Source organism: Thamnophis sirtalis, unplaced genomic scaffold, assembly GCF_051295495.1.
Source record: "Thamnophis sirtalis isolate CommonGarterSnake01/CBP01778 unplaced genomic scaffold, rThaSir2_p1.2 scaffold_3, whole genome shotgun sequence".
Lineage (NCBI taxonomy): Eukaryota > Metazoa > Chordata > Lepidosauria > Squamata > Natricidae > Thamnophis > Thamnophis sirtalis.
Genome location: NW_028261383.1, coordinates 27,839,968 through 27,867,879, shown reverse-complemented (window position 1 = coordinate 27,867,879; position 27,912 = coordinate 27,839,968). Strand labels below are relative to the sequence as shown.

General features: G+C 41.9%; 2 protein-coding genes across 2 annotated transcripts in view; both read right to left on the bottom strand.

Annotated features, from left to right (window-relative positions):
- The window catches only part of LOC106539402 (complement factor B), a 44,690-nt gene extending 32,860 nt beyond the window's left edge, over positions 1-11,830 (bottom strand). Inside the window, exons 1-3 of the mRNA XM_014054193.2 lie at positions 11,493-11,830; positions 2,349-2,558; positions 164-349 (exon numbers count right to left, since the gene is read on the bottom strand). Coding sequence (XP_013909668.2) covers positions 164-349; positions 2,349-2,558; positions 11,493-11,550 — 454 coding nt within the window. The 5' untranslated portion in view covers positions 11,551-11,830. The remainder of the gene's footprint in view (positions 1-163; positions 350-2,348; positions 2,559-11,492) is intronic.
- A 7,410-nt stretch (positions 11,831-19,240) lies between these two features.
- The window catches only part of C2 (complement C2), a 61,612-nt gene continuing 52,940 nt past the window's right edge, over positions 19,241-27,912 (bottom strand). Inside the window, exons 16-18 of the mRNA XM_087708450.1 lie at positions 26,746-26,872; positions 22,373-22,422; positions 19,241-19,811 (exon numbers count right to left, since the gene is read on the bottom strand). Coding sequence (XP_087564576.1) covers positions 19,623-19,811; positions 22,373-22,422; positions 26,746-26,872 — 366 coding nt within the window. The 3' untranslated portion in view covers positions 19,241-19,622. The remainder of the gene's footprint in view (positions 19,812-22,372; positions 22,423-26,745; positions 26,873-27,912) is intronic.

The following is a 27,912-nucleotide window of genomic DNA, read 5'->3' as shown; positions in this document are numbered from 1 at the left end:
GGTGGTTGATAGTCCATATTGGCTAATGGCAGCTGTGTCTATTGATAGTGGAATATTGATGATAGAAGATTAAAAACTGAAGTGTTTTCGAAGACACAAAAGAAAAGGAAATCTGAAGTGAGAACCGTGATAGGACATGCATGTAATTAATTTTCACACTCACTTCCATCATCACAAATGGTTATTTTTCCACTCCATTTCCCATTGGGAAGGCAGGTGCGGACTTCAGGCCCCTTCATGCTGTATCCCGCGTAGCAAGTAAATGTGATGTTCTGGTTTATATTGTAATATGGCTGGGGTGGCTCATAGTAACCATTTTCAAATTCTGTAACTCTGGGGCAACGAATAGCTGAGAAGAAAAATAAATAATCAGTAAGTAGGATTGAGTACTTCATGGTTATATTCTCTACCTCAACAAATTAATCCTCCCCTCTCCTTCTTGAGCTATTTCAGTATTCAGTGTATGAAATTGTGCAGAGGGGTTATCTGACTGGGACTCAAGACCTTGTAACAGAATTTCAGACTTTCTATGTTGCTGAGAGAACCAGCAGGAGAAGGAGGACTGTACTTTCTCCATCCAGCCCACCTTGCTGGGTCATTCATAAGAACAACCAGTGTAGTTGCCTGAACCCAGATTGAGAGGAATGTAGACAACTTGCTTCAGTCAAGATCTTCTGTAGATGCCTACCACCACCTCTGTCACCTTCCCCCAAAAGGGATAACTTGAGATGGGTCAAAAGTTGTCCAGAATGGCTGGACCAAAGGATTACCTCTTGAGAAGTAAACACACCACTAATCTATGGAGATTCTCAATCATCCAGGTCATGGTTGTCCCAAAGGTGCTTTTCCAAAAGGCATTTTAACGTGTTGTTTTTTGGATTTTTTTCCCCTTGAAAATTTTTCACTTCTCATCCAAGAAATGAAGAAGCTTCATGGATGAGAAGTGAAATGTTTTGAAGGGAAACAAGTCTGGTTTGGAAAAGCACCTTTGGGAAAAATATACCAGTACAAAGGTGCTTTTTCAAGAGGCAACTGGACTTTCTGGTTTTTTGGGAAGACATTTTGCTTCTCATTCAAGAAGCTTCTTCAACTCTGACTGGATGGTGGGTAATGGAAGGATTTATACTCCCACCATCCAGTCAGAGCTGAAGAAGCTTCTTGGATGAGAAGTGAAACGTCTTCAAAGAAAAACCAGAAAGTCCAGTTGCCTCTTGAAAAAGCATCTTTGGGACAACCATGACCTGGAAGGACTGAGAATCTCCATAGATACATACCTATACTTATTTCAATGTTGTGGCACAATCCCCTTTCTCAAAGAGGTGTTCGCTCTAAGCTGTTTTCAGAAATAGCCTAATAGATAACAAATGAAGAGCATCTTTCTGGCTGTAAGGTCACCAGTAGCACCTCAACACACAACCAAGCAGCCACTTAGATTCACTTATCCTATTCCCATGGTTCAAGAGAGTCGCTGATGATGCTTTTTAAAGGACCATGCATGTTCTGACCTCATTGTGGATGTAGAATAGGGTTGGCAGTCAGGACTCTCCAATATATATATATGGTTTTTTTTATTTGTGCTGATAAATAAATAAAGGGAGACTAGTATAGATCTATTTCAAGCTATTTAGCTCTCATCAGCTAGCCATATCCTTACTGGGATTTGAACCTGGGCTATATTACATACTAGGCAGATTTCTTAGCCATTAGGCCACAGGCTCTTATCTGTTATCAGCGGATTACTATCACATATAGTATTTTCCCTGAGGTCGAACACCGTTCAATGAGGAAGAAAGACTTTTCAGATAAGAAATTACAATTTTTTGATAGTAAAATCATTAGGTCTGATCTTTGGAGTAAACGCTCAGCATCTCTGGTAGCTGAAGATATGCAGGAAGGTTTCAGATATAGCATTGCTAGCTTCACACATTTGGATGCTAGCAAAGCTATGGTTCCAGGGATAGGTTGCTGCCAGCATTACTGCCAATTCCAGGGGTGTACAATTTTGCACAGTTAATAGTCTACAAAAAATAGATCTGCACATGTGCAGAACATTAAAAGGGCAGGGGAATGCTGTGCCGACTGGTTCGGAGGCATGCCAGGGAACTGGTTTGGAGGTATGGCAGGCCTAGGTCGCTGCCAGTTCTGGCGACCCAGGCTGGAAAACCACTACCAGTTCAGCCAAACCGGTACAAACTGGTAGGAATCCACCTCTGTATGGGTCTCCCCATGAAATCAAAAGGAGCCCTAAAACCATGAGCTCCAGAACAGGACATCCCCTCAGAGTGTCATTGCTTTCATGGCCAGCTGAAAGGCAGACTTTCTTTTCTAAATTTAGAAATTAATTATACCTTGGCAGATGGCCTGGTAGACGACCCTCTTATTTATATTTCTCATAGTGCTCCAGGATTTATTCCATTCGCATGTCCGGTACTCAGTAGGGTATGGGTATTGGCCATCTGGGCATATATACTTAAGCACTGTGTTGTTCTGAAGTGCTACTGTTTTGCCTCCTTTAATTTCGTTTGCCTTCGTCACATCACAATTAGCATCCACCACATCTAACGGGAAGAAACACAAGAGAACATTAAAAGGATTCCAGTGACAACCTGTTTTTTAAGTCAGTGTTTCTCAACCTTGCCAACTTTCAATCAATCAGAATAGAGCTAGAAGGGACCAGGCAAATGGTTGTCCAACCTCTTCTTTAAAACTTTCAGTGTTGGCACATCTACAAATAGCCACCATTCTACAAAAAAGATGTTGAGAGACTTTGGAAAAAGTTCAGAGAAGAGCAACAAAGATGATCAAAAGCCTGGAGACTGAAACATAGGAAGAACAACTTCAGGATTTGGGCTTGGCAAGTCTAAAGAAAAGAAGAATTAAGGGTGACATGGTAGCTGTATTCCAGTATTTGAGGGGCTGCCACAAAGAAGAAGGGGGTCAAATTATTTTCCAAAACACCAGAGGGCAGGACAAGAAACAATGGTTAGAAACCAAATAAAGAGAGAAGCAACCTGGAATTAAGGAGAAACATCCTAATAGTGAAGACAATTTACCAGTGGAACAGCTTGCCTGCAGAAATCGTGATCGCTCGCTCCATTGCTGGAGGTTTTTAAGAAGAGACTACACAGTCACTTATCTGAAATGGTATAAACATGGTATATACCATGTTTAAACTCCTGCTTAAACATGGGGCTAGACTAGAAAACATTCAAAGGTCCCTTCCAGATTCTATTCTATTCTATTCTATTCTATTCTATTCTATTCTATCCCATCCCATCCCATCCTATTGGCAAGTCATTCCACTAATTGTTCTGATAGTCAGGAAATTTCTGTTTATTTCTACATTGGTTCTGTCCTTGGTTAGCTTGGGTCAAATATAGGTTCTAAAGGCAGACAGGATTGAATGGGAATTCTGCATAGGATTAGAATTCCAAACTGGGGAGAAGGAGGAGCTAACAACAGATGGAGGAGGGGAGTATCCATAAGAACAGAACAGCACAGAATAACAGAGTTGGAAGGGACCTTAGGGAATTTCTCCTTAGTTTTAGTTTGCTTCTCTCTTTCATTAGCTTCCAGCAAAATTCAGGAACTTGGCAATGGGCACGTAATGGTTGTATATCCTGGGGTCACATGATCACCATTTGTTACTTTTTCATCTGGGTTCTGACAAGCAAGTCAATGGGAGAAGCAAGATTCACTTAACAACCGTATAGTTGACTTAACAACCAGTGAGTCACTTAACAACCATGCAAAGAAATGTGGCCAATTAGGCACAACTCACTTAACAATTGGCTTACTTAGCAACAATGGAAATTCTCATGCCAATTATGGTTGTTAAACTGGGGACTCCCTGTATGCTAATATCATCTAACTAGTCATCTCAAAGTAGTGATGAAAAGATTCTGTGGGATGTTTCATAAAAGTCTTGCAGAGTAACACTGGGTGAATTGAAACAAGTTGAGATTGAGTCCCAGGAAGAAAGAGAAACTATTTTTCCAGTAGTAGTTTGGAGACCTTATACTATTTCAGAGAAGTGACTGTCCAGTCTCTTCTTCAAAACCTCCAGTGATGGAGCACCTACAACATCTGAAGGCAAGCTGTTTGACTAGTTAATTGTCCTCACTGTTAGGAAGTTTCATCTTAGTTCAGGTTGCTTCTCTCATTGATTAGTTTCCATTCATTGTTTCTTGTCCTGCCCTTTGGTGCTTTGGAAAATAATTTGACTCCCCCCTCTTTGAGGCAGCCTCTCATATACTGGAATGCTGCTATCATGTCCCCACTAATCCTTCTTTTCTCTAGACTGGCCATGCCCAGTTCTTGCAGCTGTTTTTCAAATGTTTTTTTTTTTTTGTCTCCAGGCCCTTAATCACCTTAGTTACTCAATGTCTCAACATCTTTTTTGTAATGTGGTGACCAAAACTGAATGCAGTATTTAATTTAAGATGTATCAACTGAAGTGAAAGCTGACAGGTTGACAAACACTATTCTAAATCCTGAGTAGCCAACCTATAGGCTACATGATTTTTAATTTTGGTCTTGCTGACTGCAAGTCAATCTTGACTCCAAGCAACTACATGAAAAAGCCCATGCAGTTTTCTTGGCAATATTTTTCAGAAGTTTACCTTAGTTTACCGTAATAGTTACCTTAGTTACCTTTACCTTAGTTTACCGTAATAGTTTACCGTATTTGCCTTAGCACTGGGAGAAAGGACTGGCCCCAAAGTCTCCCATTCTGGCTTCAGGCCAGAGTCTATACAGGTAATCCTTCACTTTTTACCACAACTGAGCCCCAAATTTTTGTTTGTTAAGCGAGACAGTTGTTAAGTAAGTTGTATAGGTGAGTTTTGTCCCATTTCTTTCTTGTTAAACGAATCACTGAAGCTGTTAAGCTGTTAACGTTCTAATAGTCTCAAACTCAAAGGTGCTTTTTCAAAAGGCGAATGGACTTTAGAGATATAGATGATAGATAGATAGATAGATAGATAGATAGATAGATAGATAGATAGATAGATAGATAGATAGATAGGCAGGCAGGCAGGCAGGCAGGCAGGCAGGCAGGCAGGCAGGCAGGCAGGCAGGCAGGCAGGCAGGCAGGCAGGCAGGCAGGCAGGCAGGCAGGCAGGCAGGCAGGCAGGCAGGCAGACAAGATTTTAAAAAAAGCTTCCTTCCTTTTGGAAACCTCAGGAATGCTATATAAATGGCTTCAGGCACCTAGTTGGTAATTGCTGGCTTTCCACTTTAACGACAGATTTCCAAGTATCTGTAATAAACCTAGCTTATCAAACAACTGTGCCCTTGAATCTTTAGTATTTGAGTCAGAGGGACAGAAACTGTTTTCCGTTCCCAGGAATCAGAATATGAAGTCAACAACAAGCTAACGTTAAATTCTAGCTAAATGCAATGATAAGCCATACATTGGGACACCCGAGGAGGCCAATAAAGTCAAGATGGCGATGCAACAACATATTTGAAGCCTACTTATTATGTGCAAAGGGCAGAGCTTCCTTTGATCCAGTAATTTGGTTAAAGGGGGGAAAATATTCCCCATAACCTCAGTGTGTTGTGTGGATGCAGCCACCATGTAAATGTTTTCAAATCAATGTGTACAGGTAGCACTCAACTTACGACTGAAAGTGAGCCCGGAATTACAGTTGTAAGATGTGGTGGGTCACCACTTAACCATGCCAGATTTTACAACCTTTCTGGTGATGTTGTTAAGTGCATGCCACAGTCACAAAGCAAACCTATTTTCAATGGCTGTTTTTTGCTGGAAATGGGAAGTAAATGCCGTAAACAGGCAAAAAAAAAATGTCAAAAACTGCAGTCACATCACCACAGGAAGCTGACAATGACCATATGAGAGCCAGTTGCCAAGTTGTTGTGTGATTGTTTAGGGCTGCAACTGTCAGAACTCCAGAACTGGGTCCTAAATAGTTCTGGGGAGATCCTTTGTAACTTCAGATGGTCGTTAAGTGAGGATTGCTTTTATAGAGGAGATACTTTCCTTTAGATTCCCTTAAATGTGTAGGCAGCAAGTCAGGGTGGCAGCCTCAATTCCGCTCCACCGTTTTTTAGGTGTTTTTGCTTGCATTGTAAAAAGGGTAGAGTTTGATAGTTTGTCTGTGGCTGCCATCTTGACTTTTTTGACCCCCTCTGGGGGACATAGGATCTAGGCCACGGACTCTTGTCTTGCCCTCCCCCATTGCAACGACCCACCATAGGAGAGGATTCTCACATTATTTTCATTGTTTGGAAACCCCTGGGAGCTGAGTATGTTTACCTGAGGTAAAAAAGGCTCAGAGCTCATTTTGAAAGGCAAAGCTTATTTCAGGGTTGAGTAAAGAATTACTCAGGATCCGGGGGCTGTGGTGTTATGTACTGGCAGTCCCTGACTACAACTGAGACCAAAACTAAGTGGCAGTGTTGTTAAGTGAGTTTTCTATTATCTATCTATCTATCTATCTATCTATCTATCTATCTATCTATCTATCTATCTATCTATCTATCTATCTATCATCTATTTATTTACCGCCCATCTTGCCATAAGTAACTCTGGGAAGCTTCCAGGCCTTAAAAATACATCTACATTAAAACCCAAATAAATTAAAACCAAAATTAAAAATTATTGACATCTTGATTAAATAAACCCCTTTGTCCTTTTTTTTTTAGGTCAAGCTCTGAAACAATCTTGCCTTAAGACAAGTTCCCCATTAAAAAGGGGGATATGAAAGGAGGGCCAATTTACCTCAGACAATGGCAGTACTAAGGCCTACCTACACACAGCAGGAGTGGGTTCCTGCCAGTTCTAACCGCTAGAGGTTCCACAAATCTACAGCGCCGTTTAGAACCGGTTCCAGCTCCCTCCCCCACCCGTCCACACACATCATCAAGATGAAGAGCCAGAGGAGGAATTCTGGGAGTTGAAGTCCACAAGTCTTAAAGCTGTCAAGTTTGAACACCCCTGGGGGTTTTTTCTAAAGGGTTAGGGGTGCAAGGGTCTTGTAACTTGACAGCTTTAAGACTTGCAAACTTCAATGCCAGAGTTCCTGAGCCAACATTTTGGTTGCTAAGCAAGAGCGTTGTTAAGTGAGTTGCACCACATTTTACAAGTTGGCCACGCCCACCCAGTCACATGTCTGGCAAGCCACTCCCACAAAGCAGGCCACACCTGCAGAAGAGGTTCTAACAAATATTGAACCCCACCACTGCTATACTCACTCACTCTCTCTCTCTCTCTCCTCTCTCTCTCTCTCTCTCTCTCTCTCTCTCTCTCTCTCCCTCCCTCCCTCCCTCCCTCCCTCTTTATTTATTATAACATTTATTGACCACCCACCTTACCATAAGTAACTCTGGGTGGCTTACAGGTAGTGTGTGTGTGTGTGTGTGTGTTTGTTTGTTTATTTATAACAACATTTATAACATTTATAACATTTATAACATTTATAACATTTATAACATTTATAACATTTATAACATTTATAACATTTATAACATTTATAACATTTATAACATTTATAACATTTATAACATTTATAACATTTATAACATTTATAACATTTATAACATTTATAACATTTATAACATTTATTGGCCGCCCATCTTGTCATAAGTAACTCTAGGAAGCTTTCAGGCCTAAAAAATACATCTACATTAAAAGCCAAATAAATTAAAACCAAAGGTTAAAATTGATATCTTGATTAAATAAACCCCTTTGCCCTTTCCTTTGCCCTTTAGGTCAAGCTCTGAAACAATCTTGCCTTAATACGAGTTCCCCATTTAAAAAAGGGGGGGATATGAATGGAGGGCCATTTTATCTCAGGCAGAGGCAGTGCTAAGGCTATCCAGAGTCCCACCGTTTTGGGAAGCTGGGAATTGTCTCCCTCTTCCTTCGCATGGAGCTGTATTGGGGAAGGGTGGGTTCAGTTTGACACACACACCCCCAAACCACTTCCCAAATCTGAAATTAGTCTTGTTTTATAAACTTACAGTCTGAAAAATGCATCAGGGACCCCATCTTTGCCACCCTTTTCCTTTAGTCCTTGACTTACAACCACAATTCAGCCCAAAATTTCTGTTGCTAAGTGTTAAGTGAGTTTTGCCCCATCTTATGACCTTCCTTGCCATAGTTGTTACTCACTGCAGTTGTTAAATTACTAATATGGCTGTTAAGTGAATCTGGCTCCCGCATTGACTTCGCATGTCAGAAAGTCACAAAAGTTGATTGCAGACCCTGGGACACTGCGACGGTCATAAATATGAGGCAGTGGCCAGGTGTCTGAACTTTGATCATGTGACTATGGCAATACAGCAACCGTCATAAGTGTGAAAAACGGTCACAAGCCACTTCTTTCAGTGTCGTTTGAACCGTTACTAAATGAACTGCTGTTAGTCGAGGACTGCCTGTTCTCCATGAGGAAAGATTTCCTCCCTTCTCACTGGCTGTCTAAAAATCACAAATGTCTGCTGGAGATTGCAAGAGTGCAAGGAAAGGGCCAGATCTTTGCACTTGACCTTGGAAACAAAACATGGGGCACAGGGTCAAAAAAGTCAAGATGGCTGCTGTGGTGCCCCTGCCTGTCACAATGTGTGTAATAGAGAGTGCAGGCTGTTACTAAAATGCATTATGGGGAGGGGTCCTTCATGAGCAATGATATCGTTGTAGAGCAGCATTTTTTTTTAACCTTGGCAGCTTCAACATGGGTAGACTTCAACTCCCACAATGCCCCATGCTGACTAGGGAATTCTGGGAATTGAAGTCCACACGTCTTGAGACTGCCAGGACTGAGAAATGCTGTCATCTGGCCTTTTGGGTATAGTTGACTTTCCCTGCTGGGAAATGAAACCCGACAATATTTGGTAAACTAGAGATTACACGCCCTTGAGAGACAATTGATTTATCTTTTGTAAGTATGCAAGGGTGCACAAACATTTGTAGAAAGGGATGGGGTAATATTGACAAATTATTTTTACTAGGAAATGTCCAGATGAAGGGTGCAGGTCTGTCAATATAACCCTGCAATTCAGTGTACTTAGTCTAATGGCTAATCCAGTTTGTTCAGGAAGGACTGTTTCTGAAAGTCCCATATATACCTCAAACCAATAATCATAAACTTTCTAAACTTTAAGCTGTCTTATTTCTGAAAGAAAGAGCCCAAACAAACAAAAATCACCATAAATGGCCTAAAAACTGATTACAGTCTTGCAAAAAAAAAAAATCCAACCTAAGTACTTCAAGAAAGAGAATACAATTACTGTGGGTTTTATCTTTACTTGTGCTAAATCTCAGTTTAATTCTTACTGAGATACGCTTAGCCATGTATCAGCTGCTGTTAAAATGCAGTAAGGTAAAGCTTCCCCCTCGCACACGTGTGCTAGTCATTCCCGACTCGAGGGGGCAGTGTTCAACTCCATTTCAAAGCCAAAGAGCTAGCGATGTCCAAAGACATCCCCGGGGTCATGGGGTCGGCATGTCTAAACACTGAAGGTGGTGCGGAACGCTGTTACCTTCCCATGAAAGGTGGTCCCTATTTTTCTACTTGCATTTTTTACCTGCTTTCGATTGGCAGAAGCTGGGACAAGTAACGGGAGCTCACCCTGTTACGTGGTGCTAGGGATTCGAACAGCTGAACTGCCGACTTTTCTGATTGATAAGCTCAGCATATTAGCCACTGAGCCACCGCATCTCTATTAAAATGCAGTAGCAAATGCACAAACATTTAGGTGCTAAAATTGTGGATGCAGTATGTCTTTTTGTTCATGTGTCATTTACACAGGTATATATATTTGATGCATACTCAATAAGTTTCATATTTATTGTTACAAGGAGGTTTTCAGCACACTATAAGTCATTTCCACTTATAAAGCATGGTTCTTGCGTTTTCCCCTTTTTCCAGTGTATGAAAAGCTATATAAAGGCAAAGGCTATCATTTCATTTATTTCATTAATCTTATTTGCTCATCTAATTTATATAGCTGCCCATTTCAAACACATGATTCTGGGTGGCTAGCAATCTTTAAAAACAAAATAACAACCGTTATAGTATTTCTTAAAAATAATTGCACTGGATAAAACATAACGTCAGAAAGAGAAGTTTATAAGCAAATAAATCTTCCCATAAGTCAGGGAAAGAGCTAGGCCTATAAACATCTTTTTCTGACATTATGCTTTTCCAGTGCAATTATTTTTAAGAAGGACTATAAATGGTTGTTATTTTGTTTCTAAAGGTTGCTAGCCGCCCAGAATCATCTGTTTGAGATAGGCAGCTGTATAAATTAATCAAACAACTAAGATTAATTAAATAATTGAAATCTAAGCTTTTGCCCCTACTGTATAGCTTTTCATACACTGGGAAACGGGGGTGGGGGGGGGGGAGATCACACCATGCTTAATGAATGACAAATGCCTTACAGTATGCTGAAAACTTCCTTGTAAGAATAAATATGAAACCTATTGTTTATGCCTCAAATATAAAAGCCTGTGTAAAGGATTCATAAACAGAAAGATACACTGTGTCCACAATTTTGACACCTAAATGATTTTGAAACACATCCAAGGCATTTGAACAGATTTTGAAACAGATCTTTGCCCATTTGTGGCTTTTCAAATGTGCAGTTCAGAAGGGAAAGGAAATGGTTTTGATTTCAAAACCCAAAATTCATTTTGAAAGCTTTCTCGTCTCTTAGATGCCAAGTGCCAAAGATTCTATGAGACAATCTCTTGATTGTTTTTCATAAGCATTGCCTATAAAGCACAGAAGTTGTCAAATAAGGTTGCCTGTAGGCTACCACATTATCATCACTGAATGTTGTTCCTTAAAAATGGCCCCTTATTGAAAAACCATTATAAGTCATCCACCCAAATATTTTTGCATGTCAAAAAGCAGCTAGAAATAATTTTTATTGAACTATGATTAACATGATGAATGCAAGATGCACGGAGAAAAAAAACATAGAAAGTAACAAAACACAGAAAGTACAAAGTCACAGTTTACACACACAAATTTACCATGCATAAAATGTTACATAAAATGTAACCATATAGTGGTCTCTTGCTATTGAGATAAATTTTGAATCCACCCAAATTTTATTGAATTCATAGAAACATCTCTCTGACATTTCATTATTCTAACTTTGTGATTATTATTTTTTAGGATAGCAATCGTGCTAAAGTTAAATAGACAATCGATCCTTTATTTAGAAGATGTCAAAAAAGCAGTTATGCAAAATACAGGGAGCAAAGACTGGAGAGTAGGAGAAAGCAGCAAATATTGACCAGCAAAGAATTCCAACAGGGGAACTGGAAAAACAAAACTTTTAAAACTTCATTATTTTCATGTGACAACCCTTGTCCTAAACCCTTGTGGCATCATTGCCAGCAGGACAAAAGTCTGAGAAGTTTCAGGCTTCAAGAGCCAATAGCTTCCTTCAAGCACATTCTTGCTCTGGGCACCTGGAGGAAAATCATCAGGTGTTTCTTGAATCTTTTAGCTTACCTGTGCCAAGTGCCCCAAGGACAATGGCGATGTAAAGGAGTGGACGAACCTTCTGCATTCCTGCCTCTCTTTCTCCCTCCGCCTTTCAGTTTCTCTGCTGCTACTTTGATACTGACAGCAGTGATGCAGGGCAGCTGCTTATGAAATGTTGGTTTTCCTCCCTCCAAACGTGTTGTTGGCTAGCCCCACCCTGAGAAAGCAGCTGAGTTTTGGGAAATAACACAGTCTATTAAGCAATTCAAGAGTCGGGTGGGTGAGGCCAGAAGTCCTTGGTCTGCAGGTGGACAGGAATTCCCATGGTTTGGCAAAAGAAATTGGGGAAATCTGGATCATGGAGGCAGGGAAAGAGGAAAGGTCATCTGGGAAATCCCCCGATTTAATATCATAAAGGAAAGTTTCATAATCTGAATTATGCCAGAGGATTACTGCAGTGTATCAGGTCTCTGCTATTGCTAAGTAATGGATCTAGTTTGGAGCCCAAGCGCATGGTTCTTATCCACCGACACCCCCTCCTCCTTGTTTGCTCTTCTAGTCTTCTAGTATTTATCAAGCCAAACTACAAATAGCAATTTTTTGGCATGTGACAATCAAACATGATTTATTAAAGGCTTACAGTTCTTTATCTGCATGGACTATGACCGCAATATGAAGTCTAATTGATTTAGATTCAGGATAATTGATCTCAAGATTGCCTGGGGATAGGCAGTGCAAACAAAAGCACAAAAGAGCCAAGGTGGCGCAGTGGTTAAAAGCAGCACTGCAGGCTACTGCTAGATCAGCAGGTCAGCGGTTCAAATCTCACCGGCTCAGGGTTGACTCAGCCTTCCATCCTTCCGAGGTGGGTAAAATGAGGACCCAGATTGTTGGGGGCAATATGCTGACTCTCTGTAAACCGCTTAGAGAGGCCTGAAAGGCCTATGAAGCGGTATATAAGTCTACTGCTATTGCTATGAAAGACATACATGGCCTGAACTGGTCCTTCAAAACAATGAGAAACACGGAGTTTCATGGCAACATTAAGTGTGAAGAGCTTGGACAACCATTTGTCTGAAATGGTATACTATGGAGTCTCCTGCTTGAGCAGGGGGTTGGTCTAGAACAGGGGTTCCCCAACCTGTAGGTCACAACCCAGTACTGGGTGTGAAAATATCTACAGTCCCGTCACATGCAATGTGCTCTACATGGGGCTGCCCTTGAAGAGCATCCGGCGACTACAGCTAGTCCAGAACGCAGCCGCGCGAGTGATTGTGGGTGCACCACGGTTCGCCCACATAACACCGATCCTCCGTGAGCTGCGCTGGCTACCTGTTGGTCTCCGGGTGCACTTCAAGGTCCTACTTACCACTCATAAAGCACTCCATGGTAGTGGATCTGGCTATTTGAGAGACCGCCTTCTGCCAATTACCTCCCTGCGTCCCATCAGATCGCATAGAGTAGGCCTCCTCCGAATTCCATCCGCCAGTCAGTGCCGACTGGCGACTACGTGGAGGAGAGCCTTCTCAGTTGCAGCTCCGATGCTATGGAACAATCTCCCCATGGAGATTCGCACCCTCACCACCGTCCAGGCCTTCCGCACAGCCCTCAAGATCTGGCTATCCCATCAGGCCTGGGGATAAGACTTTACTCTCGCCCCTCCCGAATGCTGAATGAATGTTGTGTTTTTACCGTTAATTATTTTTACTCACATTTTCTTTTTGTGTTTTGTTCTGCACTCCCCTCCCTTATTATTGTAAGCCGCCCTGAGTCCCCTTAGGGAAAAGGGCGGTCTATAAATGTTTAATAAAACATAAAAAAACATAAAAAAAACACATCCCGCACTTAAATTGTTTGAACTTCTGTCCTCATAACGATGCTATAGGGCACTGCACATCAGAACAACTAGACACAAGAACAGTTTTTTCCTGACAGTTTTATCACTCTGCTTAACAACTGATTTTCACAACACTGTCAATAATTTACTAAGAATGCATTACTGTTATTCTTCTCTTCTTTCCTAGTATCTATTTCTCCCCATTTATGACTATAGCAATAGCAATAGCAGTTAGACTTATATACTGCTTTATAGGGCTTTCAGCCTCTCTAAGCGGTTTACAGAGTCAGCATATCGCCCCCACAGTCTGGGTCCTCATTTCACCCACCTCGGAAGGATGGAAGGCTGAGTCAACCTTGAGCCGGTGAGATTAGAACCGCTGAACTGCAGATAACAGTCAGCTGAAGTGGCCTGCAGTACTGCACCCTAACCACTGCGCCACCTTGGCTGTAGCCACGTTGCTTGTATCTTTCAATTTATATTGTTTTTATTTGTTTCCTAGTACGATTTGATAGCTTATTTGTAACCCATGACTATCACTAAGTGTTGTATTTTTTCATTCTTGATGAATGTATTTTATTATTTTACGTACACTGAGAGCATATGCACCAAAGACAAATTCCTTGTGTCTCCTCTCCAATCACACTTGGCCAATACAGAATTCTATTCCATTCCATTCCATTCTATTTCTATTCACAACTGGGCCACATGAGTGGCTGGCTGGCATGCACAGCCCCATTCACGGCCATAGAAATGAAGCTGTGCACACTCCTACCCCTTCACAGAAAACCATCCCTTCTTCCTCCCCCTCTTCCCATGCTGCACTGCCAACCTAGAAAGGTTGGGGCAAAGCTGGGCTAGAAGATCTCTAAGGTCCTTTCCATCTCTGTTATTCTGTGACACCAGCTAATGATTACATCTCAAATTGTTGCTAAATCAGTGGTTCCAAATTAGTCATCATAATTCTTTCTGTTCAATCCTATTCTCCATAAAAATGTAGACACATTTGATACTTTTGTAATCCAATTTGTGGTGGGATCTATGGGACCGATACAGTAGGAAAGGAGAAAGCATCAAATCAGAAAGAAGACAGAGCACCAATGCAAAACCCACCCCTTTGCTACATTCATATATTCTGTACACACATGTTGAAAAGATAGTAGAGTTTGCATTGCAATGTTCTATCTGTCCTTTGGCTATTTTGGCACAAAAAGACATACAAACGCACCACAAATACTGCTGTTGAAATGCAGACAATCACCAGAATTCACATGTTATTTATGAGGGTATTTGGTGCTTATCTGTGAAAGGATGAGCTGCAATGACTCCACCTACCTACCTACCTTGTGTGGCTTACCTACCTATCTTAGCATTGAAAAATACCACAAGGAAAAACAGATATAGTATAGGTGTACCTGGCTTGCTAGTAGTAACTGTGAGAGGGATCTTGGAGTCCTAATGGACAATCACTTAAATAAGAGCCAGCAGTGTGCTGCAGCTGCCAAAAAAGCCAACACAGTTCTAGGCTGCATTAACAGAGGGATATAATCAAGACCATGTGAAGTGTTAATACCACTTTGTAATGCCTTGGTAGGGCCACACTTGGAATACTGCATCCAGTTTTGGTCTCCACAATATAAGAAAAGATGTTGAGACTCTAGAAAGAATGCAAAGAGCAATAAAGAGGATTAGAGGATTGGAGGCTAAAACATAGGAAGAACGGGTGATGGAATTGGATATGTCTAATTTAATGAAAAGAAGGACTAAGGGAGACATGATAGCAGTTGTTCCAATCTCTGAGAGGCTGCCACAAAGAAGAGGGAGTCAATTTATTCTACAAACCACCAGAAAAGACAAGAAGCAATGGATGAGTGGAAACTAAACAAGGAGGGAAGCAAACTAAGACTAAGGGAAAACTTAGAACAATTGACCGGTGGAACTGATTGCTCCAACACTGGAAGTTTTTAAGAAGACATTGGATCACCATTTGTCTGAAATGGTATAGGGTTTCCTGCCTGAGCAAGGAGTTGGACTAGAAGACCTCCAAGGTCCCTTCCAACTCTGCTATTATGTTCTGTATAGAGGAAAGTGAGAGCTTCTGAGATCAAAGTGTTGCATTTAATTAATCCAAGGTTGATGACCAATGCAGATTTTTCAAAATTGTGTGCGGTAACTCCCCGCCCCTCTTTTTTTTTTTGCTTGCTGGAAATACCATAAGATATTATTATTTACCGAGTTTTCTTTTTGCACATTTAGTGGTAGTAAAGCTAAATGATAGAAATGGAGGAGAGCTTTGTCTTGCAAAGGCCTATTGTGTCCATTTGCACTTTTATCTTTTTTCCTTGACAACAATAATTGGACAACCAAACCCCAACCTCCTTATCAAGTGTTGGCCTGATGAAACTAGTAGTAGCAATAGCAATAGCAATAGCAGTAGACTTACATACCGCTTCATAGGGCTTTCAGCCCTCTCTAAGCGGTTTACAGAGTCAGCATATCGCCCCCAACAACAATCCGGGTCCTCATTTTACCCACCTCGGAAGGATGGAAGGCTGAGTCAACCCTGAGCCAGTGAGATTTGAACCGCTGAACTGCTGATCTAGCAGTCAGCTGAAGTAGCCTGCAGTGCTGCATTTAACCACCGCGCCACCTCGGTAGTAGGGCTGCATTGCTATTATCCTTCTCATCTTCTCATTTTTCTCATTTTTACTACTATGTTCTCCTATTGGCATATATATCAATTGTTCAAACAATCAATTCTAGTCCAATCCCCTGCTCAAGCAAGGGACCTTATACAATTTCAGACAAGTGGCTGTCCAATCTCTTCTCAAAAACCTCCAGTGATGAAACACCCACAATTTCTGAAGGCAAGCTGTTCCACTGATTAACTGTCCTCACTGTTAGGATGCTTCTCCTTAATTCCAGGTTGCTTCTCTGCTTGATTAGTTTCCATCCATTGCTTCTCGTTTTGCCTTCTGGTGCTTTGGAAAATAAGTTGATCCCCTCCTCTTTGTGGCAGCCCCTCAAATACTGAAATGCTGCTATCATGTCACCTCTAGTCCTTCTTTTCTCTACACTACCCATACCCAGTTCCTGCAGCCCTTCTTCATATCTTAGTTGCTCTTCTCTGCACGTTTTCCAAAATCTCATAATCCTTTTTGTATTGTGATGACCAAAACTGGATGCAGTATTCCAAGTGTGGTTTTACTAAGGTTTTATAAAGCGGTATTAATATTTCATGTGATTTTGATTCTGTGCCTCGGTTAGCTTTTTTGGAGAACAGAACGCTGTTACCTTCCCACGAAAGGTGATCCCTATTTTTCTATGCTTTCAAACTGCTAGGTTGGCAGAAGCTGGGACAAGTAACGGGAGCTCACTCCGTTATGGGGCGCTAGGGATTCGAACCGCCCAACCGCCAACCTTCCTGATCAACAAGCTCAGCATCTTAGCCACTGAGCCCTGGGCCTTCTACTTTCAACCATTCATTTAGTAACAGAATAACAGAGTTGGAAGGGACCTTGGAGGTCTTCTAGTCCAACCCCCCCCCTTCTCAAGCAGGAGACACTATACCATTACGGACAAATGGTTATCCAACATATTTTTAAAAACCTCCAGTGTTGAAGCATTCACAACTTCTGGAGGCAAGTCCTTCCACTGGTAAAGTGTTCTAATAGCAATAGCACTTAGGCTTATATACAGCTCTATAGTGTGATTTACAACAGCATCTTCAGTGGTTTAAGAGCATATTGCCCCCAGCCATCTGGGTCCTCATTTTACCCACCTCAGAAGGATGGAAGGCTGAATCAACTTTGAGCCGGTCAGAATTGAACTTTTGGCAGTCAGCAGAGTTAGCCTGCGATGCTGTATTCTAACCACTGGCCCACCACCTCTCCTAATTGTCAGGAAATTTCTCCTTAGTTCTAGGTTGGTTATCTCTTTGATTGGTTTCCATCCATTGCTTTTTGTTGTACCTTCAGATGCTTTGGAGAATAGGTTGACTCTCATCTGCTTAAGGGGTGGCAGCCCCTTAAATATTGGAACACTGTTCAAAGTAAATATTCAAAGTCACAATGGCACTGAAAAAAAGTGTCTTATGATCACTTTTCACACTTACATTGCAGCACCCCCATAGTCACAGGATTAACATTTGGACTCTGAGAGACCGCCTCCTGCCATTTACCTCCCAAAGACCGATTCGATTTCACAGGCTTGGCCTTCTCCAGGTTCCATCGGCCAGCTGGCAACCCGCCAGGGGAGAGCCTTCTCTGTTGCTGCGCTGGCCCTCTGGAATGAGCTCCCCGTGGAGATCTGGACCCTTACTACCCTCCCGGCCTTCCGTAAAGCTACCAAGTCCTGGTTGTTCCGACAGGCTGGGGCTGTTGAAATATCCAGCCCCTCCTCAATTGTGAATGTTGTGCATTTTTAAATTCTTTGTATTGTCTTATTTATTTCCCTTTCCCTGTTTATTGTGAGCCGCCCGGAGTCCTTCGGGAGTGGGCGGCATACAAAACTAATAAACAACAAACAACTCTTCCCAACTGGCATGTGTTTATGACGTAGCCACTGAGCAAAGATACATATAGGTAGTCCTGGACTTACAACAGTTAATTTAGTGACTGTTCAAGTATCATTTTTCAGTGCGGTTGTAACTTTGAACGGTCACTAAATGAACTTTCGTAAATCGAGGGCTGCCTGTATTCCAGCTCCATCCAAAGACAGCCTTAAGGTTGCTCAAATCTGGCTCTGATGAATCAGAACCAGGATCAAACTGGCAATGAGAACAACAAATTTCATGCCAGAAATTTCTACTTTTCTGCTGAGTCAGGGATATATGGAGAGAACCTCTACTTAATAGTGGGGGAAATGGAAAGTGGTCATTAAAAGTTTTATGCCAAAATCATAGCCAATATTTTTCTTTTATCTTCCTGAAACTACATGCAGAAATCACTCCTCTTCACTTCAAGACTATATTCTGGATGGAGGGGAAAAACCTCATTATCTATCAGCTTATTCCTTTATTTGTAGAAAAATATTTAGGGACATCTATGATTAATGTAGTTTTTCTGGGTTGCTTTTTTGTTTTCTGTTGCTTTTTAAAACCACATCCAGATTTAAAATGTAATTATGAAACTAAACAAGGACATTCACAAGTTGTGGGCATACGTGTGTCCAATGCATTCAGATGGCAGCCACAATCTCACAGTCAAAAGGCCTGCCCTTCCCATGGTGTCATAGAGTTTAATCTGGATAGGAGGTACCAAACCTTTCCTGGCCCTTCAATATTTTGAATCAAAAGCATCCTGTGTGAAGCAGGAAATAGGATTATTTTAATTCAAAAGTGCTTTGACTTATTTATTGCTTCCTGGGGATTTCTAATAGCCACTTATCATGAGTTCCTGAGTCATTGTTTGCTCAAATACCTTTCTTTTCTCACACAAAAGGCCTCATTGCGGAACTGTGAAACTACATTATGCGATGATGCAAAATAACATGAAAAGGAACCACTTATGCAGTGATGAAATTCAATTTTTTTTACTACCGGTTCTGTGGGTGTGGCTTGGTGGGCGTGGCAGGGGAAGGATACTGCAAAATCCCCATTCCCTCCCCACTCCTGGGGAAAGGATATTGTAAAATCACCATTCCCACCCCACTCTGGGGCCAGCCAGAGGTGGTATTTGCCGGTTCTCCGAACTACTGAAAATCTCTGCTACCGGTTCTCCAGAACCTGCTGAATTTCACCCCTGCATTAAACACAAACATTCACTCTCAGTTAACAAGAATTGATACTAAGAGTCAACTGAGATATGCTACATGATCACCAATGTCCCATGACAGATATGGCACAACAACAAGAAGAAGAGATATGCTACTCCACTGACAATGTATTTAATAGTAATTCTGCTGCTGTGCTCTGTAAGAAATCATAACAAATGGCAGAAAGAATAAGAAAGAAGCTTTTAATTACCATTGTGTTAATTAACATTAGAAAGCTTTAGGGGAACAGGATTAACTTTAGAATAAATATTGTACAAGGATCTTGGAAGAAGGCAAGCAGAGGTGCATAATATACAGTATTATGAAAGGAACCATTGGCTTAATTATTATTTTCAGCTGATTGGCATTTTTGCACTGTCTGTTTGAAGGACCTCAAGGCTCTGACACAATGAGCTTTGCACCAAATTAGGTTTTGAGCCTTCTGCTGAGAATATCAATTGGTTGAATCACAGATGCCTTCAAACTAATTTTCAATAATCATCATGAAGATTGGCTGGCTTGGCCAATATTGTATTGAGTCCTGATTAAGAGCAAATATTAGAAGTTCATTGCATGGGAATGAATGTCAAGGAGTTGTCCAGATATTTTCTTAACCAATCCTGCACTTGAAATAGACTGATGTAGAAGTCTCGTGGTTTGGATTCTTTGCTTGGCCGATCTCGTATCACCTCCCCATCATCATTTTTATTATGCCGTGCACATGGATCGTACGTGCCCCAGCTGATCACACCCACCTATCGGGAAAGACAAAGAAATGGTAAATAATAAACTAAATAACCTGGATCAGATCCAGTGAGTCACTAATTGTGGTTATTAATGCTCTTGGCCAACCTAAATCTCGCTGTTTCTTGCCCTTCACCTGGTGTGTATCGTGGCCCGCCAGCGGCCAGCAAATCTTGCAGCAGATTCAGACAGTGAGTAGGTTGGGGAGGAACATGGGCCAGTCCTGAAGTCTGGGGAAGGCTCTGATGAGAGCTTTGCATCAGAGGCAGAGATGGGGCCAGGGGCATCTGACAGTTATCAGATGCCTTTGGAGTCAGACATCAGTGAGGCAGATGAACAGCTGGAGCCTGTTCCCAGTGTGTGCATGCATAGAGTTGCCAGACAAAGGGAACAGCTAAGGAACAAGTTCGACTTGGGAGTAAGGCCACAGGTGGATGGTGAATAGCTCCTCCCAGAGGGAATAAAAGAGGAGTGAAAGGGGAGTGGAGTTTGCAGGAGACAATTAATTCACTTAATTGGTTCGTGACTCTCCAAAACTCCTTGCTAAGTTTTGAAGCTATTGACCTGGCAGCTCTCCAAGCCAGATAAGGTCTGCGATTGTAAATTCACCCTTGAAAGACTTTCCTGGATGTGAATGAGAGGAATTCACAATAACTTAAAAGGGGTTTTCATTGGGACAAAGAGTCTACTTCATGCTCTTGGGAAGCCTAGTCAGAACAAGGTGGTTCTGAACAGGGAAGCCTCCATCTTCCAGTAGGTACAGCCTTTGTTTGATGTTCCGAAGTATGATGTCAAAATGTACATCATGAGGTCATTTTTGCAAGAGCCACGGTGGCACAGTGATTAGAATGAGGTATTGCAGACTAACTCTATCCACTGTAAAGAGTTCAATCCTGACCAGCACAAGGTTGACTCAGCCTTTCATCCTTCCGAGGTCAGTAAATGCTAACAATATGGGCAATATGCTAACTCTGTAAACAGCTTAGAGTGGGGTATAAAGCACTGTGAAGCCATATATAAGTGCTATTGTTATTGATCCTTTTGTCATAATATCACACCCATATATGTCCAAGGTAGAGTTCTCATTCTCACAATGAACTTTTCATGACCTGTGTCAACCATAAAGCAACTTGCCTTTTTGCTTCCTCATGGATACTTACTAACTGCACATACACTATATTGCCAAAAGTATTCGCCCACCACATAAAAAGCCTCAGTTGTGAGCGAATACTTTTGGCAATATAGTGTATGTGGTAATGGAAACAGGGTTCAAATGACTGTCTGCCAAATGACTCTTTTCATCCCGTCTCACCTCTAAAACAAAGCCTATGACAGGGGTCTCCAAAGTTGACAATTTTAAGACTTGTGAACTTCAACTCTTAGAATTGGGGGGTCTTTAAGTCCACAAGTCTAAAAGTTGTTAACTTTGGAGACCCCTATCTTATGTGGTACTTGATAGCCTCCTCCAGATACACACTTGCATTTACTCTCACAATAATCCAGTGTGGTATAGTGGATAATGTGTAGCGCTAAGCCTATGGTGACTGTAGTGCATCACCTGTACAATACCATTGGTTTATTCTTATTTCTGCAACCACACATGTTGGCCGATTGTTGTTATTCTAACTTCTGCCTTCCTTTTTTTTTAAAAAAAGTATTTTTATTATACAGTTTTCTTCGTTTTACATCACAGTTTCAGCTTTGCAACAACGTATACTGGTTACATCCACATTGGTTCACATTATACATACCATTATGTCTCCTAGTATACAGTCTCATGTTCGTCACTGTTATTTCCATATTTCTAACATAAATCTCTATAAAATTATCATTCTAGATATTTTATTTTACATTTTTATAACATCTTACATCTAACTTCCGCCTTCCTGACCTACCTTAAATTGAAACATTTTAAGGCATAAAGGGAGAGTAAGTTGGACATATCTGCAGGAGAATTAAAGGAGGTTAAAAAAAGTGGGAGGGGGGGACTTTTGGAAAACAAGATCACAGAGCCACTGAGCCTCTCCTTCTGCTTAGTGCAAAAAGAGCTCACCCAAGAGAAGGTACCCCGGTCTCTGCTGGGTAAGAAAACGGGACTGTGCTTTTTCCATTTCAGGGTCTTCACTCTTAAGCAGAACTTCCTGGTTATTAGGAAGATTTTATAACACTCGCCCTGAGGAATCTTGCCTTTTCTTGTGCAAAGCATCTCAACTGTTCTCACAGCATCTAAAGTAGGGATGTCAAACTCAAGCCCCATTGGCCGGAGAGTTGCAGGATGCCATCACAGCCGAAAACAGAGCTCACAAAGAATTCCGTTTTCTCTGGCAGAGGGTTGCAGGAGGCTGCCGCAGCCAAAAACGGAGCTGGGGAGCCCGTTTTCACTCGCAGAAGGCTCAGGCCGTACCGTTGCAGCTAGTTCAATAAATCACAATTTTTAAAAAAACCTCTGACTTAGGAACAGGTAGGATCTCAAGAAGGGACTGGCCGTAGCCCAGATGAAAAGAACATATAACCAACTGACTTCGGCTACTACTGTAAATGCGACATTAGAATCCAGTACATAGTTCATTACCTGAAAATGTCTTTGTCTCCTTTCAACAAAGAGTGATCCTCCAGATTCACCTGCAAAATAGAATGGAATGGAATGGAGTGGAGTGGGCAGGGTGGAGCAGAGCAGAACAGAATAGAATAGGAGTAGAGTGAATAGAATAGAATAGAATTAGAGTAAGTAGAGTAGAGTAGAGTAGAGTAGAGTAGAACAGAATAGGAGTAGAGTAGAAGTAGAGTAGAGTAGAGTGGAATAGAGGTAGAGTAGAATAGAATAGAATAGAATAGAATTACAGTAAGTAGAGTAGAATAGAATAGGAGTAGAGTAAGTAGAATAGAACAGAATAGAATGGAATGGAGTGGAGTTGGAGTAGAGTAGAGTAGAATAAAAGCAGAGCAGAGCAAAACAGAAGAGAACAGAATAAAATTCTTTATTGGCCAAGTGTCATTGGATGCATAAGGAATTTGTCTTCGGCGTATAAGTGGGAGAAGTGAAATTTAACAGAGCACTAGTTTCAACTACTTCAAATTTCACCACTTCTTGCCACCTCCAGGAGGAAAAAAGTTCAGGCCTTGCAAAACTGGGCAAAACTTAACTGCTGATTAGATGAACAATAGAAGGAGAAGGCCTCTTTCTTTCTCCAAATCAGAGATCTATCTTTACATCAGAGAAGACCTAAGGCAGAGGGCTTCTAAACCTACGGATCTAAGGCCTCAGCTTACTCTGGAATTCTTTAAAGATAATTGTTTATTTCTCACTAGGCTTTGATAGGTTTATTTTTAAAAGAAAACAGATTATCTTATGTAGATCATACATCTTGGAATTCTTCATTCCATGTTAAACATGGCAGGGTTACTCCTATTTTTTCATTTGAAATGCCAATTGATATCCTATCGTCTTCTATATATATAAAAAGAGCTGTCTTTGTGTGTGTGTGTATGTTCCAGCATAATTCTGGAATGCCTGGAGCAATTTCAACCAAACTTGGTACACAGATGACTTACTCTCTGGAAAAAAAATACTATGGGGGTAAGACACCCCAAATAGCCCTCGGGGTATATGTTCTGTTAAGATACAGCCTGTTGTGCCTTAAAATGGATTCTACTGTACTGCTGTAAAAGGGCTTCTACTACTGTACAGCGCAGTGCAGTTGCCATGGTAACAGCTTCACAGTAATCCACAAAGGGACTCCCTCTGGTAAGGGGGAAAATCCAACATTAGAAATTACGTTTGGTCCGGACATTTTCCCCCTAAAAACAAATACCCGGACAACGCCAGTTTATGAGCTAGCAGTTGATAAAACCCAAGAGCAAACTATTCTGGTCATCAAGATGCAACTTATGTCAACTAATATCCAGCTGTTCCATGGAGGGAAGCATTGTGTAATTCCTCCTCCTCCTCATTAATCAATGCACTGTAGGATGAAGGATTGGGCTATGGATTATCATGTTCCATTCTGATCCATGTGGGTTGGTAGATAGATACTTTTTGACTTCCCAGTCTAGGTATGAGAACGATTGCCTCAAAATATAATCCAATTAATGTCAATAGAGATTCTCAGTCCTCCAGGTGATGGTTGTCCCAAAGGTGCTTTTTCAAGAGGCAACTTGACTTTCTTGGTTTTTCTTTGAAGACGTTTCACTTCTCATCCAAGAAGTTTCTTCAGCTTGAAGAAGCAGCCTCTTGAAAAAGCACCTTTGGGATATCTATTTAACTTCTATATCTAAAGGGGGAACCAGAACTCATGGTCTTCTGTCTTCTAATCTAGTGCCTTGAAACACTAAACCAAACTGGCCCTCAAACTTTCTACTTGGGCAGCAGGAAATGTAAATTATTCCTGCACCCATCTGATTCTTTGCATGGCTGAAACGTACAAGGCACTGAACCAGCCACCCAGGTCACAGCAAGGACTAGAAAGGTTAAAGGGAGGAGAAGGGCTCTACGAATAAGAGTTGCCATAATATCAATAAATTGATTCAGGGTGTAAGGAAATATCCAGGCCTTGTTATTAGAAAATATTTGCCCAGCTGGGACCCGCAATGGGAAAATATTTGCCCAGCTGGGACCCGCAATGGGATGAATCCAACCTTTCCTCCCCCCACTTAAATAATAAAATTATATAACTTGTCTCTCTACCTAACTACCCAGCTGTGCACTGGTTGATTTCAACCTGAAGCCAAGTTGACTTTCCATCTGCTATGGGGCAGCTCTGCAGAATCTCTCAGTGGTTCATTATCCCACCGATCGAGCCTTGACCCCATTTTGGAGTATCACTGTGTCAGGCCTGCAGCCATCTTTTCTTTTGGGTCTTTGGCCTGCCACACTTTCTATTATTCTAACTATGCATTTTCTATTGTGGGAAAATGGGAGGGGGGGATTGTACGGCGTTAGATGCTATGTAACCATAACAACATTCTTTCTGGAAAGCCAAGGTCATCCTTTGTCTTTGCACCTCTGCACCTGACTGGAACTGGATGGGTGGAACTGCCAGCATAGCAGTGGGAGATTGGACTGTGTGATGGACTTGTGGGTATGGGGTGGCAAGATCTTGAACTTTCAACTAGGTGGGGAAAACCAGGAAGCTTTCAGATTCGGGTTTTCCCAGATGTGCCAATATGGCTCTGTTAATAAATTGGAACTTTGAGCAATACTTTGCCTTTGACTCTGATTTACTTTTGGATTCTATTTGGAGCCCTGACACACTGGCCATTTGCCTGAATGGCTGGAAGACTGCCTCTGAAGGCCATCTGCTGGGAGACTATTGGGCTTCCTTGAGGCAGCTGGTGGGCCCCTGAGAAAACAAACATCTGGCTAGATGGGCAAAGGATTCAATCCAGCTAAAAATTTCTTATGTCGGTATTTCTTAATCTTGGCAAGGTGAAGATATCTGGACTTCAACTCCCAGAATTCGCCAGCCATCTCATGCTGGCTAGGGAATTCTGGGAGTTGAAGTCCAGACATCTTCACCTTGCCAAGGTTGAGAAACAATGAGTCATGTCCATGTTCTTACATACAAAATTCAGCATCCTGTTCCTGGTTCTTTGCTCCTATCTATGGGGTAATTGAAGGGATCACTCATTGGCTTTATGATATAATCAGAACAGCCATGACGGTAGATTAGATTACATTAGGCAAAGCTGTTCCATTGGTTGATTGTTCTCACTGTCAGAAAATTTCTCTTTACTTCTAGGCTGAATCTCTCCTTGGTCAGTTTCCATCCATTATTCCTTGTCTGGCCTTCAGGCGCTTTGGAGAATAGTTTGACCCCCTCCTCTCTGTGGCAGCCTTTCAAATATTGGAAGACTGCTATCATGTCTCCCCTGGTCCTTCTCTTCACTAGACCAGCCATCCCCAGTTCCTGTAACCATTCTTCATATGTTTTAATCTCCAGTCTCCTAATCATCTTGCTTGCTCTTCTCTGCACCTTTTTCTAGAGTCTCAACATCTTTTTATAGTGTGGCGACCAAAACTGGATACAGTACTCTAGGTGTGGTCTTACTCAGTGGTGGGTTCCAGGTGGTACAGCCTGGTACAGATATACCGGTGGTAGCCAAGAACAGCGGCCATCGTTCCGGTACAGTGGCTCATTTGGCCCACCTGCCCGCCCGCGTTCCTTACTTGTTTTTGAAGCAACTGGGCCAATTGCGCACATGCGCAGCACCTGCACGACCTCCGCTGAGCAGCTGGGTGTTGCAGGGGGGGTGCGCATGTGTATGCAGTGTACGTACCCGACTAGGCGCCCATTCCCATGTGCGACGGGATCCAGAACCCACCACTGGTCTTACTTTATAGAGTGGTATTATGATACTTACAGCTCAGCCTCAAACTATAGGCTGTCCTCAACTTACAACCATAACAGAGGGCTGAATTTCAGTCGGAAGCTGTTGATGGTCCAAAGTCAAGATACCACGTGACTAGACTCGATTTTTACCACCATTTTTATGAGCCGTTGCTGTCCTTAAATGAATCACGTGATTACTTATTAAGGGAACCACATGATCGTTCAGCGAATCCAGCATACAAAAAACGCTGCACATCGCAATCACCTGACCACAGAACATTGCAACTAGTCACAAATGCCAACTAGTTGCCAACTGCCCCAAATGCATTCATGTGACTATGGTGGGGGTGGGTGGGGTATGGCAGTCATAACTTTGAGGTCTGGTCCTAAGTGGCTTTTTTAAAATCCACTGTGTGGGTTGTTTAAAGTCCACTGTGTGGCAGGCTAAGACTACTTGTATTTCTAAAGGATTGGGGATGGTACAAAGCACTTCTTGTTTAGTGACTCCAGCTCAGATGACACAGCTTGGCCAGAATTCAAACCTCTCTCTTTGATGTACCACACTTCGACATGCATTGGGGATATAGTCACATCTCCTTTTGTGGGTAAAATTCACCTTTGCAAGTGTAGGCTTCCAACGACATATCTTCTCCACTGCACAGGAACCTGTCAGTCACCACTTCGTCGACATTGGACACGTTGGCATATATCTTCTGAAGAGCTCCAGAAGCACACATGGGACGCTGGAAGAAGCCACAGTTTAACAGATCTGTTACTGGAGTAACTAATTGGGCCATTGGATCAAGAGCTCTCTATCTGTTTGTCTGTGTGTGTATATATGTGTGTTTTCAAATAGATCTATGGAAATTCTCAATCATCTAGGTCATGGTTGTTCCAAAGATGTTTTTTTCAAAAGGCACCTGGACTTTGTTTTTCCTTGAAGACATTTCACTTTTCACCCAAGAAGTTTCTTCGCTTCTGACTGAACGGCGGAAGGATTTGCAACACAGATATCATCTATTTCCAGTTCCCTTTCAGCAGTTCCAAGAAGGTTCCACACCAATTTGCACTATTCAGGTAAACCTGAGGCTGCAGATAAACCTCAGAGAGAGTGTTAATGACCAGGGGACTGCAAGAAAGACAAGTCCTTCCGTCCTCCACCATTCAGTCAGAACTGAAGAAGCTTCTTGGATGAGAAGTGAAACGTCTTCAAGGAAAAACAAAGTACAAGTGTCTTTGGGAAAAAAAAACACCTTTGGGACTGGTGACTGCCTCCACTAGTCCCTAAAGCAGTATTTCTCAACCCTGGCAACTTTAAGACGTGTAGACTTCAATTCCCAGAATTCCTCAGCCAAGAATTCTGCGAAATGAAGCTCGCTAGTCTTAAATTTGCCAAGTTTGGAGGTCCCTGTTTATCATGCAGCTTCCCCCATTCAGCTGATGCATCCCCTTGTTCAGCACACAGCTTCAGTGCTCAAAACAAGTTTTGCAACCAGATCTTTGGTTTAGGGGCTTACCCTACATGTGGGGAAGTGGGACAAGTTCCCCTTTTCAGAGGAGGCAGAGTAAGCCCTCTGAGCAGCTGGTGCGGAAAAGAGGGTAATACTCCCAGCTTCACTCCTGCCTGGGTTGGTTTCAAATCTGTGCCCAAATTATCCCAAAGGTGTTTTTTTCCAAAAGGCAACCGGACTTTCTTGGTTTTCTATTTCCTTTGAAAACGTTTCTCTTCTCCTCTTCAGTTAGAGTTGAGTTAGAGAGGAGATGAGAAGCTAGAACTAAAGAA